General features: G+C 42.8%; 1 protein-coding gene across 2 annotated transcripts in view; it reads right to left on the bottom strand.

Annotated features, from left to right (window-relative positions):
- The window catches only part of DNER (delta/notch like EGF repeat containing), a 324264-nt gene that overhangs the window by 115743 nt on the left and 189655 nt on the right, over positions 1 to 18866 (bottom strand). For both annotated transcript variants that reach the window (XM_067740313.1, XM_067740314.1), the window contains exon 6: positions 9921 to 10074. In XM_067740313.1, the coding sequence (XP_067596414.1) occupies positions 9921 to 10074 (154 nt within the window). The remainder of the gene's footprint in view (positions 1 to 9920; positions 10075 to 18866) is intronic.

Genomic DNA, 18866 nt, shown 5'->3' with positions numbered 1-18866 from the left:
AAAATTACTGATTGGACAAAGAGCCGTGATGAAGAGGAGGAGGAAGCTGAGCAGACAGAGCGGCCGCAAAGGCCTTACAAAATCATTGCGGAAGCGCAGGCTCAGCGGCCATGGCTCACGGGTCCAGCCGCTCGTGGCATGTGGGATCTTCCTGGACCAGGGCATGAACCTGTATCCCCTGCATTGGCAGGCGGACTCTCAACCACTGCGCCACCAGGGAAGCCCGATGTGGACCATTTTAAAGTCTTTATGAATTGGTTACCATATTGTTTCTGTTTTATGTCTAGGTTTTTTGGCCACGAGATATGTGGGATCCCAGCTCCCCAACCAGGGATAGAACATGAACCCCCTGCATGGGAAGGCAAAGTCCCAACCACTGGGCCGCCAGGGAAGCCCATGAGGGACTGCTTTTAACTGAGACCTCCGGAGGCTGGGAAGGAAATGGGGGACAGGGAGGGGGGGATGGCAGCGAGAGGAAAACCGAAAAGTTTGGAAGCATAAGCTCGTCCTTTGGAGAAGGACGAGCATAAGAGGGTGGGTTCCCAGCAGCGTTATTCACAGCAGCCAAAAGGCGGAAACAACCCACATTCTGTCAGTGGATAAAGGATAAACAAAATGTGGTGTCTCCATGCAACGGAATATTACTCCAGCATCAAAAGGAGTGAAATACCGACACATGCTCGACATGGATGAACCTGAAAGCATGATGCTGCGGGAAAGAAGCCAGTCACAAAGGGCCACATATCATATTTTTCGACTTATATGAAATGTCCAGCATAGGCAAATCTATAGAGACAGAAAGTAGATCAGTGGTTACTGCAGTGTGTGTGTGTGTGTGTGTGTGTGTGTGTGTGTGTGTGTGTGTGTGTGTGTGTGGCAGGTTCAGAGTGCCAGCTCAAGGGGAAAGGGCTGCTGTTAGGATGATGAACATGTTCTAAAATTGACTGTGGTGACAGTTAACACAACTCTGTGAATATATTTTAAAGACCATTGACTTGCCCGTTTCGATGGTATGTGGATTATATCTCAATAAAACTGCTATTTTTAAAAAAGCTTTGGCATCATCCACAACTACCCACTGCCACTCACACCTCACATTCAGTCCACCAGAAGTGTCATCAGCAATCCCTTCAAATACACCCTGAATCCCAAACTCCCCATTTCCAGTACCATTGTGATCCAGCAGGGAGTAAATGGCCTCCTGACTGGTTTCCCAATTTTCCTTCCCTATGTGTATTCTCCTTCAAGAGGAAAATCAGAGGGCCCACCCCAGTTCACACCCTCCAATGGCTTCCTGTCACTCTCGGGATAAAATCCCTGTCCTGCCCGCATGGTCTGGTCCCAGCCAAGCGTCATCACTGGTTCTCTTAGGCTCTGTGCCCTTCACACACTCCTGGCATGTTCCTGCCTCAGGACCTCTGCATGTGCTATTCCGTCTGCCATTCACATTGTTCACAAGCTCATTTTATTCATTTTGGTCAGGTCTCTACACAAGCATTTCCCCTTCAAATAGGCCTCACCTAATCCCCCTGTCTACAATCATACTCCCAGTTCTTTATCTCTTTCCTGTATTTTATTTCTCTTCCTAGCATCTATCACCATGATGCGTTCCCTTGACCACACACACACACACACACACACACACACACACCCCAAAGAACACACACGTGCATACTGTTGACCCATCCCCTCACTAACACACCACCTCTATGAACACAGGGTCTTTGCTATTTCACAGTGGGGCTCTTAGCACTTAGAAAATACCCAGCACACAGTGGACACTTGACAAATGACTGTTGAATGCATCAGTGATCCTCACAACAAGCCCTTATTTTAAAGATGAGGAAACCCAAGAGAGGTGCGGAGGGCGATTCAAGGTCGCACAGTTAGTAAGTAGAAGAGACTGGATCCAAGGCTGGCCACACTACAGTTCTGTTTTGCCCCCTGGACTCAACTGGCACTCTCTCTGCATCATGGTCCATGCAGTCATAGCCCGCCAGAGATGCCCATACCTCCCGCTCTACTCATAACTAGTGGAAAATTCACAGACCATGAGAATGTTGCAGTAAACACACTTTGACCCAAAGATGGACACAGCGTGAAGAAGCCTGACTTTCCCCGTGAGCTTACAGACCTTGGCCACATCCTCCACCCTCATGCAGTCATCATTACCGCCCCCGCCACTGCACGTAGAGAGGCAGTTCCGAGGTTCCTTCCATTCTGAAACTGAACTAACCCACTTCTTCAAACCTGCACTCATCTGCCACTGGACTCACCCTTCGAGCTGAGTGAGACTGGGTGTAGGGACTCTGCAAATTCTACTCGGGATTCACCTCCAGGAGGAGCTGACCCATTTCTAACTCACGCTCAAAGGCACCTTGATGCCGATTTGAGCCACACCCAGTGTTTAAAAGAGTAAAGCTGGGATGGGAACACAGGCTGCACTCCCCTCACCTCGGAAATGATGAGTTTTAAAAACAGGCTGAAATCAACAATTAGTTGGAACAATGAAGTGCTCTGAAGCTGAGAAGTGCTTCGTATGACACATAATATTTTGGCAGTGGTGGTTCTGAACATGCATCACAGCTATTCTTTTCAGAAAAAGTAATAGCTCCTTGGAGGAAAAATTACACTCTTGAAATTAGAAGGCTTTTATAAAATAAATCCTGATTAAAGAAGTTAAATTCCACGTCTACTGTGAGCAAAGCACAAGGCGTGGCACTGACAGGGGATGGAGAAATAAAGAGTCATGTAACACAGCAGTGCCGCCCTCAGGCCAGCCCCAATCTGATGTGGAAAGGAAAAGAAATGCATGTGCTACAGGGAGAAGCCTGGGGAGAGAAGGCAGAGAGGGGAGTTAAGGGAATCCAGTCCTCGACATACATCTGGATGCCTCGGATGGAATTTCATCTTATTCTATTCATTCATTTATTCAACGAATCTTTATTGAGCACCTACTAGGTGCCATGGCTAAGTACTGGAGACATGTGTCAACAGAATTGGAGCTTGTTTTCTCATTTAATACTCATAACCAGCCGTGACGAGGGCTGTTGCCAAGTCCCTGCAAAGTCAAAGAAGCAGGCCCAGAGAGGTTGTGCAACTTGCCTAAGGAGCCCAGCTAGAAAACGGTAAGGATGGAAGCAGGACTGAGACTGATGGCTCCAGAGGCTGTGGTCAGGTGGGACGGGTAGTGGTCTAGACGGGACCAGGTCTTCTGACTCTGGCACCTGGGGCTCGTGTAACCTCAGGCAGCGAGCAGAGTCTCCAGGAAGTTCATTCTGAACCGGACAGTACGATAGTGGGGTGATGGGAAACAGCCCACATTTAAGTTCTCACTGTGTGAGATTTATCCTTGTGATCAGGGCATTCTGACTCCAGAGCCTGTGCTATTAAATTGTGTTATAATTTTTAAAAATAATATAAAAGAGACCTTTCTAATTCTGTTCTGCACACTAACTGTGCCACTAACGTCATCTTTAGAGCAGTCTGTATTTGCCACTCACTGATTCTCACATCCTGCCCATCCATATCCGGTCACCTGGTCACTGCCAACCAGCGTCGCTTGGGAAGCTTCTAGGCCACGTGAAAACCGAGCGGCTATGACTATCTCCATATATGGTGTTGCCCTTCAGTGTGTCTGGTAACTCCCAGCCACCTTCCCTTGCTTCTGTCCCCGTATGAAGTCTCTTAGGGAGACCTCAAAGTTTTGAGGCACCCTTATCACATCAGTGTAAACAGGAGGCCACCAATGGTTTGGACAAACCTGTTGCCAAAGTCAATAACCTCCTCTTAGATTCTCCCGCGGTACTTGGTGCTACTGACAGCCCCCTTCTTTTTGAAAGTATTGCCAAAAATTCCAAGAAAACTATCAATCACCCTTGATAAAAATTTCCTCCCAAAACAGAAATTGGATTGACCATAATCTATAATTCATCTTATATTGTGCAACACGTGTAGATGACACATCAGTGTTTTACTATTTAAAAAAAAAAGTCACCTCCTGCTTCCAAGAAATTGTAGTAAAAATCAAAACGGAAACTACAGCAGAGAGTTTATTACTTAATTCACTCAACATCCAACACACCATATTCATACATTTCTGGATTACCGATGACTCAAAAATCCTCTCTGTAGTGGCATTTGATGTAGAAATTAAAGCAAAACACCAACATATTAGCAAATCTGGAGCAGAAGCTTCTTTGCTGAAAATAATAGTTTTCCTTTCCAAGAAACGTTCTCTTCTCGAGAGAAATGAGTGTTGCATTAAGACAACGTCTCTGTGAAGACTTGTGGAAGTTTTGTTCTCTGGTGACAAGAAGCTGGCTTGAATTCATTCATTCATCAAACAAGATCATGTCTCATGATCAGACTTGCAAACATGAAAGCACAGTGATAAATTTTCAACAGGAAGCACACTTCCCTCTGCTAGAGAGTTCTTAGGCACATATCTGGAGCTTCAGAGGTCAATTAATTGATGTTAATTAACCTGGAAACAGTTCTTCCCACAAAGGAAATGTAGCTTTCCTATGGAAACATAAGCTTTTCAATGACATTCAGAACTCAACCAAATAGAAAACGCCTCTTTTCAAGCATCCAGTCCCCGCTTTGGGGCAAAATGGCCTAGTATTTCTCCTCTTAAGGAGAGTCCTGTTTGATATGAGAAAGTTGAAAGCATGACATGGTTTTGAATCACATGTTTGTACCAGGAGAGTCCTCAGCTCGCAGTGCGGCTACACACACAGGACAAGAGTGTAATAAAATGACCAAGAACATGGGCTTGGGAGCCCAGCGGAGGACCTGGGTTCAAACCTCAGCCCCAACAGTTACGGGCACATGCACCTGGCACGGCGGAGACCATGAGAATGTTCGCCACACCGACTCCTCTTCCCAGGCAAAACCTCTAGGGACCAAGGGACCAAATTCTGGCAAACGGCATGTGGCGGAAGTGACATAACGACACGTCCAGGCACTCGTCTCAGAGCATCACACAAGACCCTCCAGATCCCTGAGTTACCACCTGGAGGCCAAGTGCCTTCATCCAACTACGACACAGCAGAAACTTAACCTCTGCTTGGAAGCCACTGAGATTTGGGGATTGGTGTGTGACGACAGTCGAGCGTCCCTCTAATATTCTTGGCCAAGTTACAAAATCCCCTGTGCCTCAGATTTCTCATCTACGAAAATGGTATAATTAAGAGTGTTTAACTAGGAGATTGTTCTAAAGCGCAGCCTTGGAAGGCACTTAGCACAGCCCTGGCACGTGGTTACACTGAATAGACACTAGCCATTAGCGTGTGCACGCGTCTGTGTGTTTGTGTGCATGTGTGTGTGTACTACAGTAAAAAGCAGGTGGAGAGGGACTTCCCTGACAGTCCAGTGGTTTAGGACCCCGGGCTTCCACTGCAGGGGGTGCGGGTTCAATCCCTGGTCTGGGAACTAAGATCCCACATGCTGTGGAGTGCAGCCAAAGAAAAAAAATGTTAAGACGAAAAAAAAAGCAGATGGAGAGATAGAGCTAGATGCTTTATGAAAGGGCTGTTCCCACAGGACGTGGGAACTGATAAAGTAGAAACCGGCCTAAGAGAACTGCAGGAACAAGTCAGGAGGTAGCTGAGCAAAGAGACAGTTAGGTGCCAGATTTCCTACATCTCTTCTACCTCTGCTTGGGATGTCCTAGAGCATGAGGGAAAATGGAGGCTATGGGGGAAGGAATCCCACAGCCCCAGTTCCAGAAAAGGCCAGTGAAGTTGCTACTGGAAGTCAGAGAGACCCTGATAGAAACAGGATGGCTGAGAGACCCCAGCCGATGTGAGGTCACCTTTGGATAAAGTAGAAGGTGAGAGAGATGAAGACAGAGCTACAGATTCAAGGAGAGCAGAAAAGATTTTAAATAGCTGCTGTGGTTCTCTAGCTGCTTTACGTTTCTATTAAACAAGAAAGAATTTCTTTTATGTGCTAGGGTTTTCTCACAGATGCACAACTGTATGCAAACTCTATGCCATTCAAGAACCAGAAAACAGCATGATGTAAATGTCAGCGGAGATTATGTAAAGTTGTTTAAACTGTGACCAGTATACAAAGGTATGTATCTCTAAAATGAAACTGTATGTTATTTCATGAAAACTGGATAGATTTAAACCTGTAATATTCAGGAAATTGAAGAACAACTGTTAGGAAGTCGTTTATTAAAACAATAGCAACTTACAAATGTGGTGTTATAGTTTTGTTGTTTTGATAGAAGAAATAAAAGATGATCACTTTGTAAATCAGGATCTGTTTGCCGTATCTCAGCTTCCAGCACCATTCTAATGAACTTACTGGAAATCACCAAACTGTCCCTGAGTCTAATTATCAAAATCCAATTCTTAGAGTGCAACTCTCTGTTCCTGAAGCTAACTGAAAGCCAAAGTACTATTTTTATTGTTACTGTTGTTATTAGAAGAACCAAGGAGAATGCTGTATGTCTATATGTGCCACCTGGAGACACCCAGAAAAAGCCAGGAGGTGCTATCCACGTGGAGGATATTAAATCATCTTAGATGACAGAGGTGAAATTCTTCTCCCCACTAATAAGCAAAAAATAATTTACAGTGCTTCTGGAAATTTCAAATCAACGGTTAAACACTGACAGTGCAGAAATGCCTAAAATGAGAGTAAGCACAGTTAAAAATGTATAAAGTATCCAGTCATTCCAAATTCTAGCAGCTGCTTTCTAGGGAAGGGGGCACAGTGTAAAGGTTTCATATACTACGTACTTAAAGAAATGGAGTATCTCTGAAGAAGAAAAATAAAGTTAGAGTAAAAGATAAAATATCCCAATTTCAAACCATAGATACAAAAATCAAATTCATATTAATTAAATACTTTGCTGAAAATCAAAAATTTCAGATGCCTGGTAGAAAATATACCTGAATATCTTTTAGATCTTTAGGAAGGAAAATATTTTCTTAAAGAGGACATAAAAGGGGGCTTCCCTGGTGGCGCAGTAGTTGAGAGTCCGCCTGCCGATGCAGGGGACACGGGTTCGTGCCCCGGTCCGGGAGGATCCCACATGCCGCGGAGCGGCTGGGCCCGTGAGCCATGGCCGCTGAGCCTGCGCGTGCGGAGCCTGTGCTCCGCGACAGGAGAGGCCACAACAGTGAGAGGCCCGCGTACCGCAAAAGAAACAGAACAAACAAAAAAAACAAACCATGTAAATACTAAGATCATATAAAGAGGAAAACAAAGGACGGATCAACTCAAGATTCAGGGTGACTGTTGGCTCTAGATGGGGAAGGGACACCGAGGGATGGGCTGATGAGGAGACTATACGGTTAGTCATCAGGTTGAACTTCCGGTTTTGGTGGTGTCTCCACCAGTGATTACTGCGTATTAAAATAGCTAAGTGAATATAGAAAAGCACGCTATGGACAAGATGAGAGAGTATCACGAACCAAGCATTATGGTCATTCCAATTCTATGCACCTGAGTTCCTTTAAAACTAGAGAAATCTCCTCTGAGAACAGACCTGAATAAAATATCAAACAAATCATTTCAGTCCTAACAGTGACGAGCTCCACTACCAGCCCTGACTGAAGCTATTTATAGAAGGATCTTTATTCGTCCTAGCATCACTTATAAGAGAGAAATAAAACTGAAACTCTCTTAAAGACCCATCCATAGAGGAGTGGTTTAAAACATCAGGCCACGTTCATACTCGTTCATTAATCCATCTCATCAGCACATTGAGCGTCCCGGGTTCATCAGACACGGTGCGACACAATGGTGAACGGAACTGACTCAGGTCCTGCTCTCACAGGGTTGACTCTGGGGGGGAAGACAGGCAGGAATCAAAGAATCACACGTGTACACATCCACTGCAAACAGATGAGGGCTGAGAAGGAAAGGAACGCCCAGCTATGAAAGAGGAAAAGGGAAGGAGACCTAGACTGAAGCATTCAGCTGAGACGTCCCAAGGAAAGGGGGCATTTAACAAGGTCCAAAATAGAAACCAGGCAAAAGGGAGGCAGCAGAGAGAGCTGTCCGGGCACAGAGACGGGGAGGTGGTCCTGCAGCAGCTCATGCAGGCAGGGAGATGAGAGGCCAAGGTAGCTGGTCCCAGAGCAAGGTGAGCAGTGGGGTGAGATGGGGCTGGAAAGGTGAGTGAGCGACAGATCACGGAGGAGAAAGAGGATGAGGATTCTGGTCTTTATCTCAAGAGCGATGGGAAGAAGGGGATTAAATGGGAAAGCAACTACATCAGATCGGCACTGGAAAATAATCACCGAGGAGAATGGACAGTCTGGGGGCATTGACATAACGAAAGCCAGGGCTCACTTTGGCGTGATCACTCTGGTTCCAGGGCACAGCACAGTCAAGAGGAGACAGAGAAAGAGTGAGAGGTTATCTCAGTTACACAGACAAGGGGCAAAGGCAGCTAGCCTGGGAGCAGTGGCAGTGGGGCTGCAGAGAAGTGGGGGGATTTGCAAAGTCTTTTGGTGGTAAGATGGAGAACACTTGGAGGCAGAAAGGACAGAGGGTGGGGGTCACTTAGGGTGACCTGTAGATGTCTGGCTTGTAGAAATAGATGGAACACCAGAAGCTGAGCTGTGTGGAGCTGGGGTTGTGATGAACTCAGTTTTGGAATGACTGGGCTTAAGGTGGCCTGGAACATCTGAATGGAGATGGCAAGTAGGCAGTAGTCTCACCTGGAGATACAAATTTAGGAGATGTGCTACGTAATTGTTAAAATGAATAAGGTAGCCCCATATGTACTGACACGGAAAGATATGTATGATCTACTGGTAAATATACACTGAAAAAAGTAAGTTGTAGAGCCATGTGTATACTATAATCACTTTTTTTAAATATATAGAAAAATACTTAATCATCTGATTTGCATGGGAAATACACACACACACGCATACACACACTGGTCTGGAAAAAATATATCAAACTATTAACCTACCCTTATTATAGAGTTTGGGCTGGGATGGATGAGTGAAGGACTTTCACTTTTTTGTTTATGAATTTCTGCATGGATGGGCCTTGCTTCTTACAATGAGCACTTAATCACCCCAACTCCCACTTCACTCCATCCCCAGCTCCTACATCACCCTGAATCCCTGCCCAGTGGCAGATGTTGGCAACAGGCTGAGATGGAAAAAGAAAGATGATGCCAGTTTTCCATGATATTGATAATAAAAAAGGAGTAATTTGGTGTTTGCTTTTAAGCTGCATCAAAACAGCTGTATCAAAAAGTTCACCAATAAAACGCCACTCCTGCTCCTTGAGGGTTTATAACCGAGTTGGCTGAGCAGTAAGTCAGTAAGATGACTGCCAGAGAATAGAAGTCTGTTGTCCTCTGCCCTCTCCTAAGAGGCACGCTTTGTGCTCCGAGGATCTGAAAGTCTCGTGTAAGATCAATGAATCCCCCATACTAACCAAGGAATATTAAAGACTTGCCCCATTGTGCAGGATGGTGTTCCAAGAACTTGGAATAATGAACACACATGAACACAAGGAAATGAACACAAATGAGAGGATTGGGTGGCATCACCTAACACCCTGCATAGTTTAGCCTAAATTCTTCTTAAGTTACTTAGCATAATCACTCAGCACAGCGCCAGCCCACACTCAGTACATATTTGCAGAATTGTCTTTGAAACATCCAGGCCTCTATTTGACCAGGAATATCATTAGTCCAGAACGAAAATGGTGGAATGCTAAGACAGAAGCATCCTAACATCAGAAAGCCAGCCAAAGAACATGATGTTTATCCCCATAGGAACTTCCTTCCTCCATTCCCATCAGCATGGGCTGATGGAACCAAATGAGATCTTAAAGTCACCTGTCCAACGATGTATGCTTAACCATCTTTAATTAATAAGTGTCTATTCTACAGAGAGACACATAGCAACTATTAACTATGGAAACCTTACCAGCAAGGCAAACACAGGTAAAGTTGCCCCCATCTTGCTTTTCAATCGCATCAACACAGCTTGCATTGTTCTGGCAGGGTTTCCTCTGGCAGGCGTCAAATTCTTCACAGAAAGTACCCGTGTACTGATCATCACAGTTACACGAAAAAGTTGCCTAAAACACAAACATATGGTGTATGTTACTTGAGTCCCCTAAAATGTGTGCGTTGACTGTGAAACTCAAAGTTCAAACGTACCATGTATTTTTATAATTATACCAACACTAAGTATTTTAATCGTATCACTTATATCATGATCTGATTAAAATCACAGCTTTAAAAAATAGTCTATTTCTTTACAGTTTAATTTCAAACATGTTTTTTATTGATATGCATCGCAATGGTTTTCAACCTTCCTAAACCATAAATGGAAAGAATAATTATTTTCAGCAAAAAATAAAGTTTTGTTGACCTGACATGGAAATGAGAATTATGCCAGAGCAGATATATTGAGCTACAGTCATTAAATTAGATGTCACTCCAGATGAAATCCTTCAGCAGAGATAGTGCCTGCGACAAAAGCATCATGAAATGTGGCACGGGGCCCACCCTTCCAGATCACTGAGGGAATTTACCAAACCACTCGTAAATGAGGCTCAGTGTGCAGCCACGCAGGTGACCTGAGCGTAAGGGAAAATAAAAAGGACCGTTCTGTTTGGTTTGTTATACTAGTAAAAGACCATAACTCAGACCCAGAGAACTGCATTTGACTGGAAGCTTCATTTCTGAGGCAGTTGTAAAATCCAAATAAAACTGAGCCTTCCTGCTCTCGTCCTAATGCTGGCCTGAGGGTGGTGATGCATCTAAAGAAACACAGATCTGGCTCCAAAGCCTTGTGTAGATGTGACTGCAGATTCTCATGAAGAATGGAGAGGAGGAAGCAAAGGAGAATGGCATAAATAAAACTTACTGCATAAAAAAAATAAGAACAAAACAGACCAAAGCACCCTTCCCAGCTCTCCCCAAGCCCCACACATCAGGCAGGTGTTTCAAAGCCCCGCCCACAGCCTCTCCCCGCCCTGCCTACCTCCCTCCCTCTGGAGGCGGTGGGGGACCCAGCCCCCTGCGCTTGATCTTACAGAGACTCTCTGGGCTCCTCCAGGTATTGTTAACTCAGGATCCCACCCTGTACCCACCCGCCCCCACCAAGCACTACATAACATCTTTTCTCTTAAAAAACAAAAGGGTTGTCTTCTTCTCTTTAATTTTTTTTGTCTCTTAATCAAGTTTTATACTTCTTGTCCATTTCTTGATTAATTTACTCCTGAATATTTAGATTTCTTTGTAGCTATTGCTAATGAGATCCTTTCCTCACCTCTTTCTTGGAATACCCATGATACTTGCTAGCGATTATTACTGACATGTAAAGTGATAACGTTATGTTACCTGTCATCACCCTGGGCTCTCATTACAGGTCAGAGGTTTTAGTTGATTCTCTTGAGTTTTTCGGATAAAACAAGCCCCCCCGCAAAAAAACCAAGGGAACATCAATTGCAAATCATGATAATGTCACCTTCTCTTCTCTAGTCCTCATGGTTACACTGGTGGCACATCCAGAATCATTTTGATTTCAAAGGGAGGTTTGTAGAATTGATCACTAAGTAGAATGCTTGGAACAATGATCAAATTTTATCAAATGCCACTTTAGCTTCTATTTTTAAAAATTACCTTTTTTATCTCTAACCTATCAGTATGTGAATTGAATGTTTAAATTCCCTACTATTGACTCCTTACATTCCTGGAAGGAAAACCCATAGAGGTCATTAGGTAAAATTGTTTTATGGCTGCATTCTATTTGTAGTTATATTTCTATGGCTTCCATCTAACTTGCCCAAACCCACAGACTCCTTTTCTAAGAAAAGCTGTCCCTTGCATGGTGAGATCATAGTTTACACCATAAGAGGATGCCCCTTGTCACAAGCGACTAAACCAGGAGTGGATGGAACTCTGACCTCAGCAACCAACCAAGAAGCCGGACAGTCAAACATGATATTTAGCTCAACCAAAAGAGCCAGATTTTATGTAGGTGTCTTTCTTTTGTTAGTTGAAGTTGTAGTTGTTGTTAAGGGAATAGGACACATCCTTATAAACTGCATAATCAAGTCCTCTTTGGTTTAAGGACACACTCATCAATTATATCTTAGAAACTAGAACAACTGGAATAAAAGCAATGGCTTTTTCTACTTAAGTTAGAGGTAAATTTTCTGCCTTCTGTTTCTATCATCTCATACCTCCTTGTGGCAAACGGAAGTTCCCTCTGCATTCTAGCAATAGTTGACTTCTTATCTGTTTTTTTCTTGATGCTGTGAGTTTTTTCCCCTTTTGTGTGTTTGTATAGACTTTGTAGTTGAAAGCTGGGAAAAGCTCATTAAGGACTATTAGAAAGGCAGCCTTGTAATTAGGAAACTCCTTTTCTGTCTTCTACCTAAATAGATGCTTCTCCAAAGAAGATATACAGATGGCCAATAGGCAAATGAAAAGATGTTCAACATCGCTAATTATTAGAGAAATGCAAATCAAAGTTACAGTGAGGTATTATATTGCTCTGGTCAGAATGGCCATCATTAAAAAGTCTACAAATAACAAATGCTGGAGAGGATGTGGAGAAAAGGAAACCCTCCTACACTGTTGGTGGGAATGTACATTGGTGCAGCCACTATGGAAAACAGTATGGAGGTTCCTCAAAAAACTAAAAACAGAGTTGCCATAGGATCCAGCAATCCCATTCCTGGGCATATATCTGTAGAAAACTCTAATTTTAAAAGATAATGCACCCCAATGTTCAGGGCAGCACTATTTACAATAGCCAAGACGTGGAAACAACTTAAATGTCCATCAACAGATGAATAAAGAAGATGTGGTACATATATACAATGGAAAATTACTCAGCCATAAAAAAGAACAAAATAATGTCATTGCAGCAACATGGATGGACCTAGAGATTGTCATCCTGAGTGAAGTAAGACAGAAGAAGAAAGACAACTACCATATGATATCACTTATATGTGAAATCTAAAATACGATACAAGCAAACTTATTTACCAAACAGAAACAGACTCACAGACACAGAAAACACACTTATGGTCACCAAAGGGAAAAGGGGGTGGGGAAGTGATAAATTAAGAGTTTGAGATTAGCAGATACAAACTACTGTATATAAACAAGGGCCTACTGTATAGCACAGGGAAGTATATTCAATGTCTTATAATAAACCATAATGGAAAAGAATATGAAAAAAATATTCATATACATATATGTTTAACTGAATCACTGCTGTACACCAGAACACAACATTGTAACTCAACTATACTTCAATGAATAAATAAAAATTAAAAAATAGATCTCTCTTCTGAGGAAAATCTTTTCCTTGCTCAAATGGACAACAGCACACAACGCTGATATTTGCAAGAGGCTGTCTGGAGCCCCTTGTGCATCTGCAGAGCTGTGATCGCCTTTGAACGTAAAAGCTGTGCATACCCAGCAGGCACAATTCCAAACCGGGCCTCAGCATCGTAATAAATTACTCCATGTGACTATTTCTGGCAGCTGTCCACTGAAAATTACTTGGTTTGTATCCAGTCATTCCATTTTTCAGATAAATTTCTCTGGTCATTTGGGGGATACATTTTGCATCTAATTCATCTGGCAAGTTCCATGGAAAATATGTTACTTGTGAAAATAAATTATTAAACGCCCCAAATCAAATGTCTTTCAGTTAGCATTGATTGAATTTATATATATATATATATATATATATATATACTTTCTTTTTAAATTGAAGTGTAGTTGAATGAATTGAAAGATAAAACGAAAGACGCGCATTTTGTTTTAAGAAGGAAGCTTGAAAGAAACCTTAAGAGAATGTTGAAACAATTGCTTTTGACCAAGCAAAGAACTGAATTGATTCTAAAACTTTGACTGATGAATGAGGAAGAAGATTAACAAATGTTTACATACTCTTGACCATAAAATTTTAGTTAAATCTTTGCGTATTATGTGTCATGCTGTCCATAGAGTTAGATTTCTTCCAAAGTTTACTTTCTAAGAATGAAGAGCTTTCCTATAATATTAAAAGGATTTTTAAATAGCTTCAAGACTTTGAATTGTAAGGGGCCATAAATATTTATTAGGCAACTACGTTTTTAGCGTATTTATTGTAAAAACAAAAAAAACCTGTGTTTGATCACTGATGTATAAACTATTCTATCAACCTTGAGTTTAACCCACTGACTATGATAGCAGTAACCTATGCCCAACTGAGCTAACTGGCGTAAGAGACAAAATGGACTTAGTTAAAATTAGTAGCATAGCTAAGTTACAGAGAGGGACTTCCTTGCAAAATTATTATATATTTATAGGTAAAAATATTTTTTCAAGTAAAATGAAAAATGACTCTCAGAGATTAATTTTAAAAACCAATGCAGAATCTGTTTTTCTCAATAGCTTGAAGTCAAATATTCCATTCGTACAGTAATGAAACTTTCTCACACAGCGGTAGGAAGCTTACTTTGAAAAGTTCTAGCTTAAAAAAATTGCAGTCATACCTGCGTTCACTTATTCACCCATATATATTGAGCACTTAGGAAGAGCCAGGCACTGTTCTGGGGACGCAAAAGTGAACAAGACTCTCTCGTGGAGATTATATTCTAGTGGGAGTGACTGACAAACGAAATGATTAATAATAAATTCGGTGATAAATGCTGTGGGGAAAATTAAGTAGGGAAGGGGAAGAGAAGGGTCCTATAAGAAACATCCCTTTAAAATCTACTACTGCGTTTACCATGAGGACGTTGGCAAGAGCGTATAGGCCATACATCATTTTCTACCTCATTTATAAATTCCTTCCCAAGAAAATTCCCTCATTTAAAAGCGTTACTAGTCATAAGAACCGATGTTTTGTCCTCATGAATGATGGAGATTATGCGACTGCTCATTTTTTTTTCCTTTTTGATGTGGCTGCCACACACTCAGAGTCTACTAGAAGTTCAGTTTTAACAACACTCTAGGGCTCTGTGACCTATATGACTGCTTCCGCTTTCCAACTAGGATATCACTTTTTAATTTATATTTTCTCTGACTCTAACTTATTTTCTTGTATTTTTATATTTCAATACTTTACAAAATAAAGAGCCAAATTTCTGAACAAATAAATCTAAATTCCCCCGCATGGCACACAGGTCATTGGCAACCTGGTCCCAGCTTACTTTTTCTGTCTCATCCTCTGCAATTTTCACCTCTCAGTAAAGCCTACTTGTCATGAACAAATCATCCCAGAGACAGAAGGGTTTTTTGTTGTTGTTGTTTTTTGGCTGTGCTGGGTCTTCGTTGCTGTGCGCGGGCTTTACTCTAGTTGCGGCGAGTGAGGGCTACTCTTCGTTGCAGTGTGCGAGCTTCTCACTGCGGTGGCTTCTCTCGTTGCAGAGCCCAGGCTCTACGCACGCAGGCTTCAGTAGTTGTGGCACACGGGCTCAGCAGTTGTGGCTTGCAGGCTCTAGAGCACAGGCTCAGTAGTTGTGGCACGTGGGCTTAGTTGCTCCACAGCATGTGGGATCTTCCCGGACCAGGGATTGAACCCGTGTCCCCTGCATTGGCAGGAGGACTCTTAACCACTGAGCCACCAGGGAAGACCAGAGAGAGAAGCTTTTTGAGGAGCTTTATTTTTCTCTTTCAGAGTCAGAATTTAGCAATTTTTGTTTACTTTCTCCCTTAAACAAAGTATACAGAAAATATACATCTCTTTTTGGTGTCCCAGTGACATCAGTGAAAACTCAGCCAACTAGACACTGAAGCTCATTGTTTATAGAGCTTGCTCACATTGAATTATCTCTTTAATCTTCACCACATCTGTCAGGTGGGTATTCCCAGATCCATTTTAGGAGTTGAGAACAGACTCAACAGAGAGGTCAGATAAATTGTTTAAGGTCTCCCAGTGGGCAAATGTAAGGTCAAGGCTTAAAACAATATCATCCAATTCCAAGTCCTTTTCCACTCACAGCTACATATCATCCTATCATCACCGTGATGATCTATGGGTACCATAGACCCATGTGGGGACGTCCTTCACCCTTACTCTAAAATGACCCCCAATGATAGTAGTATTTTATTTCCAGCTCCAGATATCTGTAGTTTTTCCACCTCCTCCCTTGCTGTCTGGCTGTCTTCCCTACCAGCATCTTGACTGTTCTTTGGGTTCACTGATCCTAATTTCCTTCAGCCTTAAGAAAAATACCAACTCTATTCAAATAATGTGTCAAAATAGAGTAAAAACCTCCTTCCTGGGGGTTGAATGCATCTCTTGTACATAAAGTGCCTAATCACTCATGGACAGACTTGGAAACTTTGGGCGATTCTTCACCAGAATTGGAGGTCCTTGATGTCTGCATACGTAATAGACATTTGAGTGTTCACTGAATAAAGCTGACTTTACAGTCTGCTCCTTAAAGGTAGACCTGCATGAGAGTTCTGTGCAGGGTAAGGGTCCTCTTCTCCTACTTCCCTGTCTATCTCTGATGATCTTGTGATTTATCAGAATCAGAGCCACTTATACATTCTTCATCCACATCTTCATGCTAAAGGGGACGCTGGAACAAGGATTAGGAGGACAATTCCAAACCAAAACCTCTGAAAATGGGAAGGAGATGATTTAAGCCACTCCCACTTAACAGACCCGCAAAGCCAACTTCAACTTCCGTCATGGATCAGCCTGATTCCAAACAACATCTGGGCGATTCATAGTTAAATGTCTGAACATCTGCAAGGTCAAAACTCTAGCTAATGAGTCGATAATTGCTGAAACTAGGCGATGCAGACATGGTAGTTTGCCAAATGACTCTCTCTACTTTTATGCATGTAGAAATTTCCCATAATAAAAAACGCGCTGTTTTTATTTTAAGAGTCTGGCTAAATCCCAGGAAAGGAAAGATAAAACTTTGAAACATTAGAATCACATTTCAGCATCCTGTGTCCAGCTCCTCCCTGCGGGATGTGCTATTGCGTTTACTGCAGGGACCTTGTGGAGAACATTGTGTGCACATCACCGCGTCCCCGTACATGAAGTCCCACTCCAGAAATTCATTTCACATCCGAGTGCCAGGAAAAGCTCTGCCTGCCCTAAGGGACTGACGTGTCTTCTGCTGTGGACAATATGAATCACATAACTGAGCATATTCCCCTCTGAACAGTCCAGTTTTCTTGAAGAGAAGGCTCCACCATTCCTAGGCCAAAGGAAGGCGTGGCCACCTCTCCGCTTGCCCAGCATGCCAGGGTCATGAGCAGGGCACAGCCAGCCCAGGCCACAGCTGGGAGAGAATTCCTGCTTACAGAGCCTACGGGGAAACATTCGGAAGACCTCTCTAAACTAGGAGTCCACACGCGGCAGGGTCAAGAAGTAGAGTCTGTTTCCTAACGTTGCAAAGCTCTGGAATCGTTTTGCTCCCAGTTAATGGAGCGGCAATTGTCCGTGAAGATGATCCCCCCAGTAAGGGCTTTCTGTAGCCCCCTGACAGAGTGCTTATACTGCTCTAAGAGGACTTCAGGGAAGGAAGGCAATGAATCCTGTCTAACTCATGAAACAATGAAGCATTAGTCAGATTCTAACCTGAGCTGTCCCATCATGCCAACTGCATTGACCTTGAATCTGTGGAGATGGAGGCCACAGAAGCCTCATCCTTGTCGTTCTAAGCCGAGAGCTTATGATTCCAGCTCTGGGGACCACAGCAGGTGGTCATTCAGGTCTGAAATTACATAGTTGACAAACACTAAAACCTTGATAAAAAGCAGTGACCATCGTGCACATTTTTATTTCCTTAAACACAGGTGGCCTGTAACTAAAGGGTCAGAAGATCAGTCTAGCAAGTTCTCTCAGACACGTAGAATTCAGCCTTTTACTAAGTCCAGATTTAGTATTTCAAGAGACAGAAAGGATTATTTTAACATAAAACTTAAGAGACTATCTGGGAATTCTATTTATGATGTAAAAGTCCTTATAAAAGCCTTTTCCTGAGCCCAGGCCACACAAGAACACCTGGAGTCCAGCCACAGAGACACACTGTTGCCTCTCGTTGGGAACACAGTGAGCCATCTCAAAGGAAAGCTGGTTATGAATTACATTTTTAAGATTCTTGTCCATTGGCTGGGTCTCCCTGTTCTGTTATTCACATTTAATTTAAACAACATACTCTCATTGCTTATAGCTCATAATCTTATTTTCCCATTAGTCTTAGATATGCTATTGCTCTTCTATTTGGGTTCATTCATTTCAAATGTAGTAGCTTATTTTTTTCAAGTAAGCTTAGAAACATGCAGATCATCTAAACATGGAATGCAAGACGTGACATTCATGAATTCCTAGAAACCGTTTCTTTGGCTTAAACATTAAATTCTAAATGATAGAAACAATAATGAATGAGACAGCCATGCTCTTTCCTTCCAAAAGACTTTGTAGTTTACTTGATTGCTCAAGGGTGAAGAAAGTAAATGTCTTTCAGGAAATTTTATAAAATCTTTCTTTCTAAAATTGGATGTATGGATTGGAGGAATGAAGATGTTCACAAGCAGTTTCCAACCTCATCCATGCAACTTAACGACTTATGTGTTCTCAGCACTCTGAGTGTGGCTGGAATTAGGCATAAGATTTCCATGCAATCAGCCTCGATCTCCAGTTCACTCACATTTCTGTATTTATTTGCTGCAACATCCTAATCCACTAACAAAAGTAATATTTGACTTTAAAAAAAAATGGATGTTGGGCTTCCCTGGTGGCGCAGTGGTTGAGAGTCCACCTGCCGAGGCAGGGGACACGGGTTCGTGCCCCGGTCCGGGAAGATCCCACATGCCGCGGAGCGGCTGGGCCCGTGAGCCATGGCTGCTGGGCCTGCGTGTCCGGAGCCTGTGCTCCGCAATGGAAGAG

The sequence above is a fragment of the Pseudorca crassidens genome, chromosome 6, assembly GCF_039906515.1.
Source record: "Pseudorca crassidens isolate mPseCra1 chromosome 6, mPseCra1.hap1, whole genome shotgun sequence".
NCBI lineage: Eukaryota > Metazoa > Chordata > Mammalia > Artiodactyla > Delphinidae > Pseudorca > Pseudorca crassidens.
This window is presented reverse-complemented; position numbering and strand designations above follow the sequence as displayed.